At 55.4% G+C, this 21,162-nt stretch overlaps 2 protein-coding genes across 15 annotated transcripts in view; one reads left to right on the top strand and one right to left on the bottom strand.

The window, feature by feature from the left end:
• The window catches only part of Tmprss6 (transmembrane serine protease 6), a 31,296-nt gene extending 19,293 nt beyond the window's left edge, over positions 1-12,003 (top strand). For all 5 annotated transcript variants that reach the window (XM_021182873.2, XM_021182875.2, XM_021182876.2 and 2 more), the window contains 8 exons: positions 4,910-5,055; positions 5,411-5,509; positions 6,304-6,417; positions 7,445-7,561; positions 7,819-7,987; positions 9,113-9,384; positions 10,937-11,073; positions 11,309-12,003. In XM_021182873.2, coding sequence (XP_021038532.1) covers positions 4,910-5,055; positions 5,411-5,509; positions 6,304-6,417; positions 7,445-7,561; positions 7,819-7,987; positions 9,113-9,384; positions 10,937-11,073; positions 11,309-11,467 — 1,213 coding nt within the window. In that variant the 3' untranslated portion in view covers positions 11,468-12,003. The remainder of the gene's footprint in view (positions 1-4,909; positions 5,056-5,410; positions 5,510-6,303; positions 6,418-7,444; positions 7,562-7,818; positions 7,988-9,112; positions 9,385-10,936; positions 11,074-11,308) is intronic.
• A 1,123-nt stretch (positions 12,004-13,126) lies between these two features.
• Positions 13,127-21,162, bottom strand: part of Kctd17 (potassium channel tetramerization domain containing 17) — a 10,972-nt gene continuing 2,936 nt past the window's right edge. The window contains exons 3-9 of one of the 10 annotated variants that reach the window (XM_029470092.1): positions 19,326-19,417; positions 18,443-18,538; positions 16,730-16,855; positions 15,446-15,539; positions 15,127-15,282; positions 14,769-14,856; positions 13,127-13,927 (exon numbers count right to left, since the gene is read on the bottom strand). In XM_029470092.1, the coding sequence (XP_029325952.1) occupies positions 13,858-13,927; positions 14,769-14,856; positions 15,127-15,282; positions 15,446-15,539; positions 16,730-16,855; positions 18,443-18,538; positions 19,326-19,417 (722 nt within the window). In that variant the 3' untranslated portion in view covers positions 13,127-13,857. Of the gene's footprint in view, positions 13,928-14,768; positions 15,540-15,811; positions 15,873-16,729; positions 16,856-18,442; positions 18,539-19,325; positions 19,418-21,162 lie in introns of those variants that run through there. The other 9 variants (XM_021183068.2, XR_003834994.1, XM_029470094.1 and 6 more) reach the window with 9 other exon arrangements.

The raw sequence follows: 21,162 nt of genomic DNA, 5'->3' as shown, positions 1-21,162 counted from the left end.
GATAAGCTTGATATGCCTAGGGGTCAGAAGGTCTGCATGGGTGCCCTTCTTCATGCAGCTCCCTCAGCCACCAGCCCACTCCGGGAGCTGCTTGCTGGCCTCTGGTTTCTGCACCAGAGCCCATGACCGGAGTTTTCTGAATGAAGGTGTTGTGTTTTCAGCCATGACACCTCCCTGAGTGTTGTCACTATCTCTGAGAGGCCAGAGGGAGAGGGAACAGCCTTGGGCCTAGCACTCTCTTGCAGCCTGTGCCTAAGGCTATCCTATTAGTCTAGGTTGACCCTGTGCCAAGTGTTGTGGGGCCCCAGAGCTCAGTGCACAACAGAAACACTAGCTTCACTGGGGTTACTCAGATGGGTCACAGTAAGGCTCCTCCCAGTGGTTGTCAGCCACAGGCAGTTAGACTGGCGCTCAAAGCCTGGCTCCCCTGGTTCCTTCTTGGGCAAGACTTACCTCTCCCAGCCTCTGGAACTTATCTGAGTGTGCTGAGACTGGGATGGACTCTGAGGATGAAGTAGTGCTCACCTAACATACAGTGATTTCTGGGCTCCACCTGGTAGCCCCCAATAATTAAAAAAAGAAAGAAAGAAAGAAAGAAAGAAAGAAAGAAAGAAAGAAAGAAAGAAAGAAAGAAAGAAAGAAAGCCATGGACATGCAAGATGGCTGAGTGGGTAAAGAGGCTTGCCGGCAAGTTTGAGGACCTGATTTCAGTCCCTGGAACCAACATGGTGGAAGGAGGGAACTGACTCCTAGAAGTCATTCCTTGACCTCCACAGACCTGGTGTGCCAAACAAGAGTGCATTCTATTACACAGAAACGAACAAAGCAAAGGGCCTGGAACGAGACGCCTTCCGCTGGAGACTAAATAAGATGGTGGGTGGAGACGGTACCAACCACAATCGCTAAATGGCTCTTACTCGGTGCCACACAGGCATGGAAAGCGATTATATGCTCCCCACAGTCGAGCAAGGGAGGCGGACTCAGATCCTGTCCTTAACCTGCTTCTGTGGCTGGAACAAAATCGCCAAGGCAGGGAAGTTTATAAAGAATAGAGGTTTGTGCAGCTCCTGGCGGCGAAGGCTGGAAGTCTAAGAAAGCAGCGTAAGACTCTGGCTTTCTGCTGAGTCATAGCGGGGCAGAGGGTGTCAGGAGATGAGGCAGGGCCGAAGGGGCTTGCCTGATGGTGCAGGGTGGGGGTGGGGGCTTGAGGCCACCCACCAGTGCTTCCTTCATCTGCTAGATGAATGCATTCACCAGGCACAGCCCCTTCCTGACCCAATCACTTCCCTGAATGCCCTTCCTCCAAACGCCACTAGCCTAAGACATTGGAGAATCCAAGTGTGAATTTTGGTTTCAAGTATGAATTCCAGGGACTCGAACGTTGAATGAACCGAGCCTCACAGCTTGTGGGAAGCCTGAGGCCCAGAGGCTGAGTCATTTGCTAAAAGTCCCTGTGGCTTGTGACGTCATCACTGAGCTCAGGCAGCTGGCCGGCCCCCAGGGCATGATTGCCCAGCTCTCTCTGTGTGTGTGTGTGTGTGTGTGTGTGTGTGTGTGAGAAAGAGAGAGAGAGAGAGAGAGAGAGAGAGAGAGAGAGAGAGGAAAAGAGCACTCAGTTGCGCACTTAATTGTATGGTGTCTCCTCAGGAAGGCTCTCATCTCTCAGTAGAGCCATTCCCAGCCGATGGGAGATCATGGCATCTCTGTGGCTCTCACCAGTTCCTCTGAAAGGAGCAGCTGGGAAAGTTGCACCTCATCTCAGCCCTTCCCCTGGGATACAGGGTTCCCCAGTGGAGAGTTAACTCCTTGCTCCATACAGTGAATGCCCTGGGGAGGGCAAGGCATGATGGGAAATATACAACAGAGGCCTGGGGCCTGGTCTCTGGTTATTGTGGGCTGATAAAGATAACGTCATTGCTGGGAAATTCTCTGAAGAATGTGTCCTGGAAAATCTGCTGTGTGGGTAGCAGGGGCCTGAAAGATGGAGGAGGGGAGAGGGAGACCAGGACCTTTGGTCCAGCAATTGAGGAATACAGGGAAAAGATGGCTGAACCCCAGTGCCAGTCTAGTGACAAGGGACTCCTCCACTGGCTGGGCACCCTTGGTCCCTATTCTGTCTGTCCATTTTGTTTTCTCCTAGTTCTGCCTGCCATCCTGCTGTTCTGTTGTTCTGCTGTCCCCACAGGGTCCGCTTGCCCTTCAGTGGCCTGCAGGTGGTGGTGGTGGTGGTGGGGGCACAGGTCTTGTCCTTGTAAGATCTAGCTGCTGGATGCTGGGTTTCACAGAACCTCCTCACTGGGCGATACCGCAGCACTGGCTTCCCCCCTTCCAGGAACCTGCCCTCATTTCCTCTCATGTGATGTCACTCTCCTGTGACCTGCCTGACCCTTTCTGCTAACTTCCAGCCATGAGATAAGGCAGAACGACAGGCTCCAGAGGCCCCTGTAAGCCTGACTTTAACTGGTCTTTCTGCTTCCCCAAGGCCCTGTGACTAGTGCCACTTGCAGCCACTCTGTGTCAGGTCCCCCAAACCATTCTTCCAGGTCCTCTGAAATATCTGCAAGGAGGTGGGGTCAGGGGATGGCTTTCTCCTGACTATAGTTTGGCCACCACACTTACGGAGGCCTGAAGTTTGCTGAGGTCACAGAACTAACTTGTCTGGTGGCAAAGTTATATGGAGCCCGGCTCTGCAGTGCTAGTCAAATGTCCTGTCCACCACAGAGCAGGCCACTGTCCCTCCCTCAGTGCTGTCTTTCTGCCCTCTGTCCTTCAGCTCATCCTTAGAAAGAGCCATGTTCACAGTGAGGCCTGACCCCTCCCACTCATTTCTCTTATCCATGCTTCTGCCTATCCACCCAGCATCTCTCCAGCTCCTCTGTGGGAAGATGCTGATATGCCAGATTGACAGGCCTAGGAGAAAGATCCTAGGCTAAACTCACAGGGTGGGGTGGGGTGGGGTAGTAAGGCAATCCATATGGTGTCCCGGCTCCTTCTGACTCTAGCACTTAGCTGCTGAGGTGAGAGGGCTATTTGGACGGGAGGACCAGAGGGGCCAGAAACTCAGAGGGCCGCACCTGGGAACAGGGCTCCATATGCCTGAATCTTACATTTGTTCTGGGATGCTCCCAGCTTCCCTGTCTGCTTCTTGGGACCCTTCCCTAGGATAGCAATGCACGGTAGGTATAAGATTATCATAACCATAACACAAATTTATATATTTATAATAACGCCCTCAAGGAACAATCAGGTTCCTCTTAGCTTGAAAGGGACTGGGCTTGCTCCAGGGCTCCCCCTAGTGGTGATTTCATTTGTCAAGGGAGGCTAGGCTCTGGCTCTCCCCCCAACCCCCCATCCCCCTCCGGGCTTTTTAACTTTCCTTGTCAGAGTAACCCTTGCTCTTGCGGGTTAAATGCCTGTGCCAGGAGTTAAATCTGATTAGTTCAGAAATGTATACTTCATCAGTTCCCTCTCAGTTTCTCACGGTAATCTGTGATCTGAAAATACTTAAGTGGAAAATTCCAGAAGTGAATCTGTTTCATTAGCTACCACTCTCTTTAGAGCCCGATTTACAAAGAGAGATGTGTACAGGCAGAGCATAGCACAGGTAGTGTTCGCCACTGCGTGGGATTTCTGGTGTCCACGGGAGTCTAGGAATGTCTCCCATGCATAAAGGGAAAGTCCTGCGATTTCTTTAAAATGCATTCTTTAAAGTAAATAACTTTTAAAAAAAATCACATTTTCCAAATGCCCTGCCCACTTCCTGGGCCTGTCCTCTGAGGATAACAATCCAGGAATCTATCTTTTTTATCCACCAGGAACCCATATTTCCTTGGCTTGAAAAAGGGCGGGAGGCGGGGAAAGGGGGACGACAAAGACCCAGACTTGCTCCGCGCGCCCCCTGGTGGCGATCTTTTCTTTGACGAGCAGCTGGGCTGTTGGAATTCTAGGTGCTTGCAAAACAATTCCTTTTCAGGACCCCTTAATTTGCCTTGAAACGATGGGGCACCCCAACATCTAGTAACACAAATATCGACCCTTCAAATTATTTGCAGATTCTTTAATAACTGGCTTAATAGAGCAGGGCTGGCACCCTCACACACTCTTCTGCCCTCAGTTTCAGGGTTCCAGTCACCTATCTTGGAAATTCTGTTGTGTTGTTGTAAGAGAAGGAGGGAAGGAGGGTCAAACAGGATTAGAGCATCACTACAGGGGTGACTTTTAGTCTCTGGACTGCACTTTGAGAGCTACTCATGCAAGTAGATTACAGATGCCCGAGCCTAGCCAGGAACGTGAAGGTGAGGGTCAGGGGCTTGGGAGGATACGTTTCCAGAGCTTCTCCTGCCCTGAACTGAAGCGGGCAGGATTCTTGCTCCACTTTGCAGTTTCCCAATCATCTCTGTCTACAGGCTGAGTGAGCCTGCCAGGTTGCTCAGCGGGCCAACTGTGTTTTGTGTGGGGTGAGTCTACAGACAGATGGCCAGCTGAGGTCCTCTGCCTTTGCAGACACACAGAACCTTTTTGTAGATGGAAGGCTGGCAGAATGATCGTTTTCCTCGTGGAACAAAGAGGGAGAGTGAGACTCCTCAGAGGAGGCCCTTGACTAGCCAGATTCTCAGAGCCTATGGGTGACTGGGGCAAGAATCTGGACGGAATTTTATCCCACAGGCAATGGGGCGCCACTGCAGGTTTTTGAGCAGGAGAGTGACATAAACAAACTCCTTTCTAGAAGAGGACTCTGGGGCTAAGCAGCCACCCAAAGGAGAAATGGAGATAGAGGGAGTGTGGGTGGGGCCCATTGTTTCTGACTCCCTGGTCCTTACCCTGGCTGTGCATAGGACCTAGGTTGTTTTTTTTTTTTTTTGTCTGGGAAACCAGTCTACGTGTCTAAGCCATCCCTGGTCACTCCTAGGCTATGTGGCTTCCGTACCCTGCAGCCATACGCTGAGAGGATCCCCATGGTGGCTTCGGATGGTGTCACCATCAACTTCACCTCCCAGATCTCCCTCACAGGCCCGGGTGTGCAAGTGTACTACAGCTTGTACAACCAATCAGACCGTGAGTACAATTTGAGGTGTGTGTGTGTGTGTGTGCCCTGCCCCTGTGCTGTCCCCAGATGTGCACAAACATTTATGAGGCTAGGCCACAGTGAGAGTGCTATGTGTCTTCATACACATGTGTTCACATGGCACATAGTTTTAGGTCCTGGGTAGGCAGTCACATGTATCCCTTTGTGTGTGTGTGTTGTCTGGATGTAGCTCTGCATGGACCACAGACACCAGGCACTGGAGCAGGTGTACGGGCACCTAATTGTGTACATGTAAGGATACAGATGCACGTATTTCATGGCATGCATCCTAAGTGTGCTCTTCTGCTTCCATTTCCTCCTGTGTACCGCCCCCCCCGTCCCCAGCCTGCCCTGGCGAGTTCCTCTGCTCTGTGAATGGACTGTGTGTCCCTGCGTGTGATGGGATCAAGGACTGCCCCAACGGCCTGGATGAGAGAAACTGTGGTGAGCAGCCTGACGCCTTCCCTCCTCTCTCCCTGCGCTGGACTAACTCTACCCGATGTGTGCTTCCTCCTTGAGAGCACCCAGGAGCCCACGGTTCTTGCACTGTGTCAGGATGGCAGTGTGGAAAAGCGGCCTTCCCAGAGCCAGCCTACCCCCATACCATCCCCCATTGAGGGAGTGCCTGGGATACACTGTAACCCTCAGCTGAGGTTACACCCTTTATCATAAGCAAATGTGCCAGCTGTCTGTCCTGATCCATATTTTGAAAAAATAACCAGGAGGGGGTGGGCAGAGCCAAGCAGGGATGGTGGCTGGACTGAGACTCTCAGGAGCTGGGGTCCAGGTTAGGAATCCTGTATCTTGTATCTCTCTCCTTAAATGGGGTGGGGCCCTTATCCCTCCAGCCTGAGGCAGGAACTGGTCCCCAGACTAGGGTTCTCAGGAAGAATTCTGAGCAAATGCTGGCTTCTGACCCCTAGAGTCACCATTCAGGACCAGAGAGAGTCAAGGTATCTGGGCAGCGATGCTCCACGTCCCCCTTGTCCAATCTCAGTTTGAAGAGAGAATCAGGGGAAGAGATTTCATATTTGACCCTGAACCTCTAATGACCTCAGGCCCATCAGTCATATCTGTTCCCATCAATGAAATGGGCCTTTCCAGGATCGCTGTGAGACGGGTGTGCAGAACTGAGAGTGTATGATGGTGGGCACATAATGCAGGGAGTATCCGATGCCACTGCAAAGCCCCAGCCTGGTCCCCCCAGCCCCTCCAACCATCACCCTCTGTACCCACAGTCTGCAGAGCCATGTTCCAGTGCCAAGAGGACAGCACGTGCATCTCACTGCCTAGAGTCTGTGACCGGCAGCCCGACTGTCTCAATGGCAGTGACGAAGAACAGTGCCAAGAAGGTAAGGGAGCCTGCCTGAGGTCTCCAAGGAGATCAAAGGGGTCATAGCAACACCTATTGCTGTAATGGTCCCTGTCTTCTTATCCAACTACTACCAACCTACTGTGCATACATCAGCATATTCAGCTGTCTGCTCAGTCAGAAGTCCATCCATCCATCCATCCACTCAACCATTCATTTCCCCAACTATCTAACATCCATCCCTCCACCCACTTACTAATTACTCACCCTTCCACCTTTGCTTCTGATACACCCTTCCCATCCTCTGTTTCACACAATCCCTTGCTCATCCATCGATCCACTGATCTGGCGACCATTTTTCTGTAAACCCAACCACCTTTCTAGGAGTCCATGTTTCCATTCCTCTAGCCAGCCATTCTTGTCAGCCAGCTAGTCATCTAGACACCTGAATATTCAACCACCACAGGCAGGCTACCTAGTGATGGGGCAGGGGCAGTGAGGAGGTAGAAATGAGATGACGGAGAGAGGGTACCTACCTTCAAGGGGATACCTCTTAGTAAGAGGATATGACAGGTGACCGAGAACCTTTGGGGCACCATGTACAGTAGTGTGGGAAGGCTGGGGGCATGGAGAGCTTCTTGGAGGAGGTGTGCTTTTAGCTAGAGAGCTGGGGTTTAAGCAGACTGGAGCATTGGAAGTGAGGAGAGTGGGCACAGAACAGGGAGCAGAGCAAGGCGGAGTGTCTGTGACATCGTGTACTCTTGTACCTCCAGTCTGATAGGAGAAGCACAGTTTTGCCTTCAGGGGCCTCATGGGAGTGTGAGGTCTGCAGCTGTAGTCTGAGAGAGGGAACACGGCCTCACTGTCAATGGGCCAGGCTGAGTGTGGGGTGAGAGCAGACCCTAGGGGAGACTTGGGGAACCCTTTGGTGTGACTGAGATTCCCACCCCCCCGTCCCTAGTCTCCTGGCCTCTCCTGGTGCCATTTTTTCTGGGTCTCGCTTTGGAAGGCTCCCTCGTTGCTCAGAGACCCACCTTCAGTGGCCTGCCCGGTCCCCTCCATCCCAGGAGTGCCCTGTGGGACATTCACTTTCCAGTGTGAGGACCGGAGCTGTGTGAAGAAGCCCAACCCAGAGTGTGACGGCCAGTCAGATTGCAGAGACGGCTCAGATGAGCAACACTGTGGTGAGCCTGCTAGCCAGGGCTGTGCATGAAGGCCAGGCCCGGGAGTGGGGCATGGACCCTCATGGGAAGCAGGAGGGGAGTGTCACCATGTGTCTGTTCCGTGTCTAGCTGTCTCTGTCACCTGTTCCTGGGCCTATTTCTCCTTTCCCCCCACACCTCTCCATTATTTTCCTTTGTTGTCTGTCTCCATTTCTCATGAGCCTTTCTTCCTCCCCTCTCCTTCTTCTCTGTCCCCTCACCCCCACCCCTGCCATCAGACTGTGGCCTCCAGGGCCCTTCCAGCCGCATTGTGGGCGGGGCCGTGTCCTCCGAGGGTGAGTGGCCATGGCAGGCCAGCCTCCAGATTCGGGGTCGACACATCTGTGGGGGGGCGCTCATCGCTGACCGCTGGGTCATAACAGCTGCCCACTGCTTCCAGGAGGACAGGTGAGGGGACACCACAGGGCCTGGGGGTGGGCATAGGGAAGGACCGTGGGAGATACAGCATGCACAAACTGTACTCAGACAGAGGAAAGGGTAGAGAGCACCCTGGAGGGCTGCCATGTGGGATCTGGTCTGGTTCTGCTGCAAACATGCAGTGTGTTGCTAGGCTGGCTGTTCAGCCTTTCTGTGTTCCCTTCATGCTTTAAATTGAGACCACTATCATTTATTCATCCCATTAACCCAATGACTACACCACTCCTACATGCCAAGGGCTGTACTGGACATCAGGGAGGTAGCGGAGGACACAACTGTCCAAGCTGGTCACAAGCTGTCACCCCCTATCATAACTTGAGCCGTAACGAGGAAGGGGACAGGGAAGCTCTAAGGAGTCATCTCACTGGCCCTTACACCTCTTTCCCTGGTGATATGAACCCCTTTCAGTCCTAACTGGATCCAAGCCCCCCAAAACCCTCAGGCCCCTCCCATAGAAGCCTGTACCCTCTGTTGGCTTCCGGGGACCTGTTTGTTGTGCCCAGGCACACCCTGCTCTGCCCACCTACTCTTCTTAGCTCTTTGCTAATTTCTTCACTAAGCGCCCCCGCCAAGCACCACCTTCTGAGTGTGCAAAATGGGCTGCAGACAGGGAAACACTGTCTCAGGCCTGGCACTGGGCTCTTCTTGTGTCTCATTGGCGTCTCCTTAGAACACGGACGTAGAGAATGTTCCCATTTCATAGATGACCCTTGAGGGTGGGTGGGGTGAGATGAGGCTCTTCATTACTGCAGACTGCACTAAGGGGAAGATGGCATATAAGCCACTCAGCTCAGGGGGTGGGTGTGGGTGTACTATGGCCCCATTTTGTTGATGAGAAAACTGAGGATGAATCCCTTAGTTACTAGAGAAGGCCAGGCTTAGCTAGGGAGAGATGAAGCTGGGGGTGGAACCCAGGCATGAGAGCACAGATAGGCGTTCCGTCATCGCATCGCTGTATGCCAGCCAGGGGGTTAGGAGAAGAAACAAGAAATGGTACCCTTCACCCCAGCAAAAAAGCTGGCTGTTATCAACTGGGTCCCTGGATGGGAGAGGAAGCAGCTGAGCCATGACATCCTTCCCCTGCCCCTCACCCAGCATGGCCTCTCCGAGGCTGTGGACCGTGTTCCTGGGAAAGATGCAGCAAAACTCGCGCTGGCCGGGCGAGGTGTCCTTCAAGGTGAGCCGCCTGTTCCTGCACCCGTACCACGAGGAGGACAGCCATGACTACGACGTGGCCCTGCTGCAGCTCGACCACCCCGTGGTGTACTCGGCCACCGTGCGCCCCGTCTGCCTGCCTGCCCGCTCCCACTTCTTTGAGCCAGGCCAGCACTGCTGGATCACAGGCTGGGGAGCCCAGCGAGAGGGTGGTGAGCTGGGGCAGGTGGCGGGATCCGGGATCTTGGGTGGAGGCTTGGAAGAGGGCTGACAGGGTCCCTCCGTCAGGCCCTCCAGCTTCAGGATCGATGAGAGTGGACTTTAGAAGAGAGAAGTCTGTGACAGGACCTGTGGGTCCTGCTCCTCCAACCCCCTCCTTTGCAAGAAGTATAAATACGAACTTAAGGATAGACAGGGATGCCACAGCTTGGCAACATGAACCCTAGGGTTGGGGGGTGGGATGAGATGAGGCTCTTCATTACTGCAGACTGCAAGGAGGGAAGATGTCATATAAGCCACTCGGCTTAGGAGGTAGGTACTATGGACCCATTTTGTTGATGAGAAAACTGAGGCCGAGTCCCTTAGTTACAGAAAGCCACCCAGTCAAGACAGCTGGACAGGGACTCGGATCTAGAACTGGCTTCCCTATAGGGTTCAGGGTTTCTTGCTCCTGCTGCTAGGAAGGGTATTCCCCACTCCTGGCCTTAACTGACAGAAGCTGCCCAGTCCGGAGGCTGCCCCCCCCCCCAGTTCTGCAAAGGCAGGCTTGGCTGGCTTATCTGCAGTCTTGTCTGTAACTGTGGCATATGGTGATTGACCACTTGGAAGTAGGGTGGGGAGCAGGTGTGTTGTGGTTGGAGCTTGAACAAGGGCCTCATGTGTGCCAAGACAAATGTCCCACCGCCCAACTGCACCCTGACCTCTACAGAGATAGCCTAAAGATGGGGACGCTGAGGCTCAGAAAGGTGACCTGGCCAAGATAAGGGCAGCAAAGCAAAGGCACGCTTGAGTGGTTGCTCACTCAGCAACACACACACAAGCACCTACTGTGTGTCAAGCATGGAGGCAGACAAGGAGGGTGACAGTGAGAACATTAAGGGGAAGAAAGACCATGGTATGAGCTACCACAGACGGGGAATAGGAAACAGCCCAGGGAAGGCACCTGCCCAGCGCAGCCAGAAAGGCGTCAGGAGGAGGGGTCTACGGTGAGGCTGCAATGACAGCTAAGAGCCTGGGAAGCTGGTGTTGGGGGGAGAGGCACAGGTGTCCGGTAGGCAGATATGAGAGTGTTCCCAGCAGCCAGCTGCAGGGGAAGCAGGGCAGGTGTGGCTAGGGGAAGGTCTGGAGGACAGGCGCTCTTGGGGGCCACCACGGGAATCATGGGTGAGGAGTCCTCCCCACCTGCATCTCAGAACCAAAGGGACTTCAAAACCCCAATGTCTGGCCCAGCACTAGACTGGTGGATGCTATCACCAGGACAAGATCTGGGCTGAGCAGAGGGGCCACTAAGCAGTCAAGAGCACAGTGAAGGGCTTGCACATGTGTTAGAGAGCATCCCCCCAGGGACCACAACAGAGCAGATGGAGTCTGGAACCCCCTGAGGAGAGGAATGAGGGAGGGGAATGCTCTGACAGGCTTTGTGGAGGGTGAGGGGTGGAAGTGTTGTCACCTTGAGCCATGCAGAGCAGCCAGCAGTGACAGGGCAGAGTGGGAAGGTCTTCACATGGGGAGCCCATTCCCAGCCCCTTATTTTTGCCTCTGCAGGTCCGGTGAGCAACACCCTGCAGAAGGTGGACGTACAGCTGGTCCCTCAGGACCTCTGCAGTGAGGCCTACCGCTACCAGGTGACCCCACGCATGCTCTGTGCTGGCTACCGCAAGGGCAAGAAAGATGCCTGCCAGGTAACTATCTATGGGGTGTGTCCTGAAGTGGGGAGATGATGACTGCTTCCACTTTACAGATAGGGAGCCTGAGGCCTTCAGAAGCTGAGGGGCCTGCTCATGGCTGCAAAGGCACATAGCAGACCCCTTGGGGTGGAAGGTCTTTTCGCTCCGCTCCTTCCTATCCTAAGACCTTGGGGCTGGAGTCATACGGGTAGACCCTCACCCTGAGGCAGTCATGTCTCTCCTGTTTTAGGGTGACTCTGGAGGCCCACTGGTTTGCAGGGAGCCCAGTGGCCGCTGGTTCCTGGCAGGGTTGGTTAGCTGGGGCCTGGGCTGTGGCCGACCCAACTTCTTTGGCGTCTACACCCGTGTCACACGTGTGATCAACTGGATCCAGCAGGTGCTGACCTGAGGGGCTGTTCTACAGAGCTGGACCTGCCTCCAGCCCAAGTTCAGGGTGTCCACCCAGCCAGGACACAAGTATTCTGGGGCAAGTGACCCTGCTAAGGCCTGTTCCCCTCAGGCCGACCCCAGTGACAGTACAGAGAAGGATACCAGCTGGTGGTTAGGATGCCTCCTGAGGTCCAGGGGCTAGCCTCAGCTAGGTTTCACTTCTAACCCTTTCTTATTCTAGTCCTTTCCCCTCCCTGCTCCTACCACAGTTTTGGGGTGGGGTCTGGCGGCCATGGCCTCCAGGTCTCTGTAGGAAAGTAAGAACCCTTCCCCTTGCAAAAGCCTCTTGGGGGAACTGCACAGAGCAAGAAGGTACCTCTATCAAGGCTCTATCAGAGCCCTTGAGTCTGCCAAGTGGGCTGTACTGTAAGCCAAATCATGGGGCAGCCTCAGCTGCAGATGCCTGCTGAAGCTCTGCCTGCTGCAGGGGCCTCCCTGCCATTCACTGGAGGCCTACTGTCTCTTCTGGAAATAAAGCACTTGACCAAGCCCTGACACTGGTATCTGAGTGGCTTCACGCATCTTAGGCCTGTCGCTGAACACACCTGCGGCTGCTGTGACGTGTTCATGCAGAGGCCACCGTGGAGAGCAGGGGAAGCTGGGAATCAAGGGCAGATATGGGCCTTTTGAAGGAGAGGAAAGGGCATAGGGCATATAGCCCCAGAGATCAGGGTACACAAGGAGCCAGGGAGCAGGGTACAGCCAGAACACAGGAAAAGAAAGAGCAACCCAGGTGGGTTGCGGGGAGGTGAGACACAGGACGAGCAGAGGATTTGACTTGTGGGGGCTATGGGAGCCATAGCAGGCTGGAAAGTAGGGTGGCTTCACATTTTCCAACCAGCACCCACACCTTGTTGGGGCAGCTTTAATCCAGGGAGGAGCAGAGACAGCTGGTGCAAGCGATGGCATGAGCTGGAAGATTTAGGACACATGGGTGCCCCCTGGAGGCAGTGGTGATAAGTGCACTGAGCTCTGGAATTGGCAAGGAGTGAGGAGGCAGGGGGCAAGGCTGGCCAGGAAGCAGTGGGAGGGAGGCATGGGATCCTGCTAGGAAGGACAGGGGTCAGGAAGGCAGCAGGGCCTCTGGACCTGTGGATAAGTCTCCCGCCGAATTCCTAGGGGGGATCTGCTAAAATTCAGGGTCCCACCTAGTCTCTTTTAATCTTAAATCAGGTGAGGAGGCCTCCAGCTGGCTCCCGAAAAGCTGGCTGGAAGAGTGAGCTCGCCTTTAGGGACTGCATTGACTATGTCCTCATGGTCGCGGTGAAGTTTTCCACGCTTTGAGCTGGCAGAAGGGTGCCCCAGTGGCCCCTTACCTTAGCACATCACTGCTGGGTGTAGGGATACTCAGAAGCTGGCAGCCCAGCTTCACAAATAAGGGGAGCAGGAGAGTGCAGTGGCCAGGTATCCAAGCAAGAAGTGGAGGGGTGTCCCCGGGCATGGGACACAGGATACCCTCAACTCTGACTCCTGAGCCCAGGACTTAGTCACATCCCAGCCTCCTCTGGGAAAAAAAGACAAGAGCAAGGGGGCGTGGCTTCAAGAGAGAGCCCCCATTCCTTTGTTTAAGCCCTGTTCGCAGAAGTGGCCCAGAGAAAAAGGGTGGCAGCCAGGCCAAGCCTGTTTGTTCATGTTTATTTCATGGTGGGTGGGACACAACTGACAGACATGTGCCCATCCCGGGGTGGTCAAGACACGGGCGGGACAGCTCAACCCGTTACACCTGTCCCCTTCCCCATCCCAAGTCCCTGGACACTGTACTCTGCTGCCAAACACACTGTGGCACAGAGAAGTGGTGGCCAAGGTGCTGTCAAGCGTGTACCTTCCTTCCTGCCTGGCTAAGTCCTCACATTGTCCCCCACCAGTATCTGAGGCCATAGTGTCCCATACAGGGGCTGGGCTAGAGCCCTTCCCCTAAGAAGGTAATGATTGCAGCCCCAACACACTCAGGGCTCCCAGGAATCCCATGATCCTCCTTGATTCTCACAACAACCCTGTGAGGTAGGTGGGAGGAGAGGGTGACCCTATGGTGCCATGGAGACTGAGGCTCTAAGAGGTGCTATGATCAGACTGGGAGGGAGTGTATCTGCCATGCAGCAAGGGAGCCCAGGTGAGGGGACAAAAGGGCCTGGGAGATATGGGTAGGCAGTGCCACAGTTTGGTCTTGGCGTCTCTGCCTGGAGACCCCAGGACCCATGTCAGGCCTTCCAAGGTCCCAGAGGGCCCCAGGCCCGGCCCTGAGGCAGGAGTGAGTCTCAGCCCGGCAGATGCAGGCAGCATTGACAAGGTAGAGGGCTTGTCTTCCTCCTCGGGCCAGGGGCCCACCCCGTGGTACAAAAATAAAGGATTTCAGATCGGAACCCCAAGTCCCTGGAGGTGATCTGGGGGCTCACATCCGGGTGCCTCTGGCTTGTAATAGCTAGAAAATAAGAGGGGGGGGGACAGAGGAAGAGGAAAGGGGGTCAGAGATCCAGGGTTGGGGGGGGTGAGGACAGGGTAATGCCAGGACAGGAAAGTTGGGGAGAGTGGGGGAGGGAGGGAGAGAGAAAGGCAAGTGAGTCCCAGGCTGGCTCTGGAGGAGGGGTGGGGCTGAGGCCCAAAGGAGGTGGAGTCAGAACCCAGGAGGGGAGAAGCTGAGGTCTTGGGCTGGTGGTGGCAGCCTGGTGGCAGGGCAGGGATGGGAGAGGTAGATCTCTGCTGTCCCAGGCAAAAAGGGGTCACTGGAAACAGCTGTCCGCCCCCATCTTAGAATCCAACCGTGGCCCAGAGAGAGGCGGTGACTTGCCCAAGGTCACACAGGGAGCTAAGGCTGACTGAAGGCTATAGTCAGCCAGTCAGAGAGCAGGTTTTGGTTTTTTTCTGCCACACTACAATCCTTGGTAGGCTCTTGCCAACTCCTCAGCCAAGGCACACCACATATGGCCTGTCCACCCACTCCGCAGAACTAGGGGGACACAGAACCCACATGCAGTGCTGCACGAGCTTCTAGGCATGCGGGGTGGGGCAGAGGCACAGGGCTGGTCCTCCCCTCCCCAGCCTGGCCTCAGTGCTGGAGTGTGAGAGCCTCCGCCTCTGGACTCATGTCAGCTCTCAGGGCCTCACCCAAGGACCAGATAAGTTGAGAGACTTTGGAGAGAATCAGCCAAAAAAAAAAAAAAAAAAAAAAAAAAAAAAAAAAAAAAATTGGCTCGAGTCCAAAGACAAAAGACGAGCACCCTCCTTGCTTCCGCCCCTCCCTCCAGCTCTGCCAGGCTACAAACCAGGGGCGGCAGCTCTGGGGGCGGGCGCGGGGCCGAGGAGCTCTCACTGCAAGCTCAGGCTTGGGTCTGGGAGGGTGCGGACAGGGACCTGCAAGGAGGAAACGTGAGGAGGCAAGTGGGAAGAGTGGGGCCTGTGGCCAAGACCAGCCTCAGAGGCGCTCTGCTGGGTTGGAGGACAAAGAGCAGATGCGGCCACGCCCCTCCTCCCCAGGCCAGGAGGCAGGAGGGGCTGGAAGGGGCGAAGGAGGCGGCAGGCAGGATGCTTGGGGATGCAGGGCAAGGGGGCCTGGGGAGAGGGCGCGGGAGACTGGGACTAGGGCAGCCCCAGGGTGGAGACGGGAGCAGGCGGAGAGGAAACCTGGGCAGGGGCAGAGAGGGAAGAGGCAGGGTGCAGATGAGATCCAGGAGGAAGAGGAGGTGGATGAAGATGAAGCAGGACCTCCAGCAGGAAGCGGAGGAGGAGGAGGCGGTGGTGGGAGGGAGAAAAGGTTAGCGGGATCCTGAGATGACAGGGCTGCAAGAGAAAGTGAGAGAGGGATGGTTATGGGCGAGGCGCCAGGCGCTGAGCTAACCCTGGTGGCCCGCCCCCGCAGTTCCCGGCGGCAGCTGCTCCAGCAGGGAGAGGGCGGGAGGCCCGGGCTGTCATTAGCAATCGTCCTCTTGGGGGCGGGCTGCACCTTTCTCCTGGGCATCCGCCTCCACCTGCACCTGGGCCACCTCCACCTCCTCCACCTCCTGCCGCCGCTGCTCCTCCAGCTGCTCGTCCGTGCTCTGTGCACCCGCCGCCGACCAGGGAAGAGAGAGTGGAGACACTGACGAGGGGGCGGGGCTGCGGGCGGCTGTCCGCAGGGACCCCCGACCTCAGGACTGTGGGGCAGGCGGGATGAAAGGGACCTCTGGGAGAGAGAGGGCTGCAGCCAAAGCAGCTGGTGGGTCTTCCCTAGCCCAGAGGGAAGGCTTAGAGCCCAGCCAGGCTGCTGTTAGAGAGCCGGGCTAAGGGGAGGGCTGGAAGAGGAGCCCGCGGGCTCCTGGGAAGGCCTTACTTTGGAAGGATGGATCCAGAGCAGGAAGCCAAGGTTGTCCCAGGGTAGTCACCAGCCAGATCTAGATGCCAGCAACAGTGTCTGGCAGCCTGGGCCAGGTTGGTGACACAGGGAGGGGGTCAGTGCAGCAGGGCACCCTGCATTCTTGCAGGGAGGAGCCAGCCACTGGCTTGGGGAGTGGAAAGAGGAACACACAGGGAGCCGGAGTTCCTACGACTCCAGCACATGGGCATAGCTCCCACCTTCTCAACCTGAAGCATGCCTTCTTCTTTGAGAGCCCTACCGCAGGCCCAAGAGGGCAGGACCCTACTCAATTCCTCCCACGGCTGCCCGGCAACTGTACTCTTGGGAACTTGCTGCCTAGGCCGGAGCCCAGAGGGCTCCTGACACCTTTCAAGCAGGCTACCCAAAAAGCCTGGGGAAGGCTAGGATATCTTGACCTAGGCTGATGAGTGACCAGGCGGTCACCAGTCCCTGGGAAATACAGCAACCTATGGGAACCCAGGAGTTCCAGCCTGGAATCACCAGAGCGTGTGACCCACTGCTCCCTTCACAAAGAATCCGGCAAAAGATGTGAGAAGAGAGACCTGCCGGAGGTCATATACAGCGGCATGCTGCAGTGTGCCCCTGTCTCAGTGTGCTCTACTTCGTGCCTCAACAGCTGCCCACGTGGCCCCTTTTGATGCCACATGACTGAAAAGCAGCATCAAGCTCGCTCTGTCTGGGGCCTTGCAATGGTCCTGCCTGTCCGCTCCCCAGCCTGGGCCAAGGGTGTGAGCTGACTGGACTGTGGTGGCGTGGGATGGATGGCGTTGGCTGTGACCATGACCATGAGTGTTATGTGGGTGTGGCAGGAGGGAGGAGGAAGCAGCAGAATGGGGGAGAGGGGTGCCTTCTTCACACAGGGCAGGGACTCACCTTGGCCTTGCGGGTGGACTCGGAGCTCAGGCCGTGTGGGGAGCTGTGGAGCTCCTTAGACACCACACACAGGAACTCAGCCTGGTCCTCACTCCCATAGTTGTAGGAGGAGCCGATGTTCACCAGCTGGAGTGAGACACCAATAGGACGGGGATGAAGGGTGGGGTAGGGGGGCAGGAGAGACACAGGCGCCAGCCTGTGCAGGAAGCTCCTGGTCTCCCAGAGGCACAGAGCCTAGGAAGGCAGGCTCCTTGGTCTCCGCCCGCACCTCCCCAAGCATGGCTGAACCTGACCCAGAAACAGAGTCGTATCACCCCAGCTATACCCTACAACCGGGTGCCACTTCCTGAAACAAGTGGGGTCCCCCTCACCCCGACATTGCTGCAGCAGCTTCAGGACTAGGCTTGCAGGCTAGGGTTGGCGGAGCAGAGCCTATGGAATATTCCTTTTATTTCCAGAAGAGGCAGCGTAACTCCAGAGGCTACAGGACCCAGACGGGTGACCCCTGACCTGCTGGCCTAGTCTCTTAGAGCAACTGCTCAGTACCTCTCCCCCACCCCATCTCGCTTCTCAGATCAAAGGCCTCCTTTGTTTAAAGGTGTCCTGAGAGCCACATCTGTATGGCCCTTCTGACAAAAATGTGAAGGGACACGAGCTCTTGGGACCAACTCAGTGGGCAAAGAAAAACATTACCCTCTCTGCCAGCAGAGGGCAGGAGAGACAGTAGACTATCAGAGGACCCCTGTGGCAAGAGGCAGGCTAGGGACCAAGTTCCAGAGCCCACCACTTCTTCCCCGGAGTCTTACAGACTCACACACATCATTTCTAGGTGTTTCGAGACTATGCAGCTGAGGGTGACACTGACTTCCTGGCTCCATGTCTGGACTGTGGATGTGGCCTCTTTTAATGGTGTGACACTGGTGCTGATGAATGGAGTCCTGTCCCAAACTAGAACCTTTCCTGATGGCTCTATCTAACTGTCACAAAGGCCTTGTAAAGGAGGTACCGGTGAGCTCACATTCCAGGCTGCGGAGGCTGGGGGAGGAGCAGTCGGAGGACTGACAAGAGGGCAGCGCTGGAAGAGAGGGTATCCTCCAGTCCCAGCTGGCTGGTTGGTCTTCCTCATAATGGCTATCCTGGAAGGCCAGTCTTTTCCAGTTTCCATGCAGTAGAAGTTGGCAGGCTAGGCACATTGGGGGCTAGCTCAACTCTTCTCTCACTCTCAAGGCTGTTTAGAACTTGAATTCATATTGGGCCTCTGCGCCCCTAGTATCCTAAGAGGCATAGCGTGGCTGTGTGGCTGATAACAGTACTCTCTCATGGTGCCCTACATATGGCCTGGAGGCCTGGCTAGTCACACGTGGGAAGCCACCACCTGGGGCTTCCAGGAAAGAGGGATGTTTATCCCTATGCATGTTGTGTCATGAGACCCTGGAGGTCAGGCCTGGGGCATGACAGGAAATCTACTCAACTCTGGTTCTGGTCTCCTACACCTGAGCTGTCCCTGAGGACCAGAGACTGGCTGCTGTGCAGATCCCCAGTGACCAGGATGCCCAGTAGCAAGGGTTCCCTGCCTCATTCCTTCCCAGCCCATCCGTGACCAGCAGGTACTTTTGTAGTCTTGCTTAGTCCCACTCGAGAAGACCACGGGGCTTGGGGAAGGGCTGGAGGCTAGAAAAGACAAGCTTAGGGTGTCCCTTGTGCCCAGCCCACCTGCTCGAAGCGCCAGCCGTCGGACATAGTGGAGACCATCTGTGTGAGCTCTTCCTCTTGGCACTGCAGCACTCGGTATACATGCTTAGGTGGCACCTGTGGGTAAGACACTCACATGGAGGGCATGTCCAAGGTCAACAGGCACTCGGCTGCTCCTTCCCCAGCCCATAACATAGAGGGAGGGCAGGAACTTTAGATGGGAAAGGAGGGAACCATGCTCTGAACACCTACTATGTGCCAGATGCTTCTCGTACGGGACTCACTCCTTCTGAGACCCTTACGGATTACAGAATTTTATACTGAGAGTCTCAGAAAGGTTCAGGGACATGCCTAAGGTCACCAGTTCAAGGGTGGCAGAGCCATGTGTGGAATATGGGTGGCACAAGATTGAAGACAGGAGACGTTCTGGGTTATCCGTGGAGTCAGGCCCTCACCTCCTTAGTCCCCGTGGCTGGGAGGTGATGTCTCACCCCATTCCTCAAAGGCCTGGGGCCTGAGCTCTGAAATGCTAGCCCTGAGTGAGTACCTACTCAGGGATGGCCTGATTCTATGAAGTGGACATTTACTCATGCTGTGTGGCTAGGTGTGTGTGTGGGAGGGGGGGTGAGGGGGTGGGGGGGCTGATACTGATACCATCTTGTGAGCATGGGTAGCTAGGCAACTCTGAGCATCTTTGCTTCCCATAGAGGAAGACAAGGGCATGATAACCCTTGGTCACACACAGCAGAAGCCAGGCGGGTAAAACCCCAGCAGTGTAGAGCCAGGCTGGGGCTGTGCTAAGCAGTCTGGGAGGCCTCCCTTGTCAGGTAGCTCGACCTCTCCCTCACCCATCATTCATTCCCCTCCCCCTTCCCTCCACTGGCCCTGCTTCCTCTCTCCAAACCTGGGCCACTGTGTAGTCTTTCTCCTCCATCCTGTCTTTGATGATGCGAATCAGAGGACCGATGTTGTAGAACTCGGCTTCCTCCAGGACCCCTGGGGCACAGAGCAATACAGTCACCTTTACTGTCCCCAGGCCTGTTCTCCTTGTCCCCAGACCTACTTCCTGCTCTAGTCACTTGGGCACATAAGGGTCCATGAGTTCAAGGGTCAAGAAAGAGTTGACATTTCAGGCCTAGGGATTTGCTCAGTGGGTAGAGGAGCTGACTAGCACTCACAAAGCCCTGGGTTCGATCCCCAGCGCCAGACAAACCATGAGTGTGACAAACCCTTGTAATCCTAGCACATGGGGGGTGGAAGCAGGAGTGCCAAAAGTTCAAGGACATCCTTGCCTACGTAAGGAGTTTGAGGCTAGCCTGAGCTATAGGAGACCCAAACAAACAAAAGGAACATTTTTCCCCGCCTTGGTCCCCACGTAAGAGGCTGAGATGTGACTCCTCAGCCAACCCCGTTTTCCCTGGTAGTGATGAGTTTGTGACCCAGGACTACCTGTCATACTGGCTAGTTTACAACCTGGAGATGTCCTGGGCATCAAGAGAGAAGGCTCACAGGGACTGTGCCCTAGAATACGACAGGGAGGGCCGAGGCTACCCACTGTGCGCCCTGGTTTATTGAGCACACACTAAGTCCCAGGCCTGAGCCAGTCTCTTCACGTTCTTGACGGCACCTGTTAGAACTAGAAGTGAATTCCTTCATCATGTCCACTGAACAACTGGGGAAACTGAGGCTAGGAGACAGGAAACAGCCTGTCCAAGGTCACACGGTCGGTAAGCCACAGAAATAAGGCAAGCTTCACCTTCAGAGCCCGGGACCTCTCAGCAGAAGTAAACAAGCTTTTGTGCAGCTCAGCTACCACTCAGAGATGTTGGTAGGTAAACCCTTATAGGTCCTTCACAGGACCTGGGACACAGGGAAGAGGGTGTCACTGTTTGTGTGTTACAGGACTGATCTGAGAGATCAAGCCAGCCATCCCCCTCCTCCCACGGCGACCTGGGAAGAGCTCCCAGGAGTCTGGACTGCAGGAAGTCTCTGCAGGGCAGGGGCCTACTGGGCTCTCTGGGCTCAGGGACCATCACCAAGTGTCTATGTCCTCTCAAAACGTAACCTTTGAAACCTAACTACCACGTGATGGAGGGAGGGACTCTACCCTGCTGGAGGTGAAGAGTCACGAGGACGGAAGTCCAAGGAAGTGAGAGGTCTGACAGAAAGGTTGACAGCCAATGACTCCCTGCCTGCGTGGACCATGCAAGTGGGCTGTTGTCAGGAGCAGGAGGGGTCAGGCCAGAAGCCCCCATGCTAGCACACTGACCTCGAATCACAGCCTGCAGAGCAGGGAGAGATCGGTGGCTGTCATTAGAATCCCCTGTACTTCCTTAGGCATTGTGGCTGCAACTGGGTCTGGGGCCAGGGGGTGAGGGCATTCTCTATGAATGCTCAACTAGTACCTGCCTCAAGGGACAGCCAGCAAGGACTACTGCCGGGGGGACAGACAGACATCTCTGGCAGAGAGGAACAGCAAGCTGTGTACCCCAGGCTAAGCAGCTCCGAACTGTGAGAAACTCCCTTCTACCTCCCCAGTGTTTACTGAGCCAGGCACAACCCTTCACAGACCCAGAGAGGTTAAACTAACATTTCCACTGCCTCCTTGAGAACTCCATCTCTCCAGATAACCCCACCACCACCACCGCATCTGAGGGTAGGAGAGCATCTGAGGGTAGGAGAGCATCTGAGGGTAGGAGAGCATCTGAGGGTAGGAGAGCATCTGAGGGTAGGAGAGCATC

Source organism: Mus caroli, chromosome 15 (assembly GCF_900094665.2).
Source record: "Mus caroli chromosome 15, CAROLI_EIJ_v1.1, whole genome shotgun sequence".
In the NCBI taxonomy this organism is placed as follows: Eukaryota; Metazoa; Chordata; class Mammalia; order Rodentia; family Muridae; genus Mus; species Mus caroli.
Note: the sequence above shows the minus strand (reverse complement) of the source record. Positions and strands in the feature narration are given on the sequence as shown.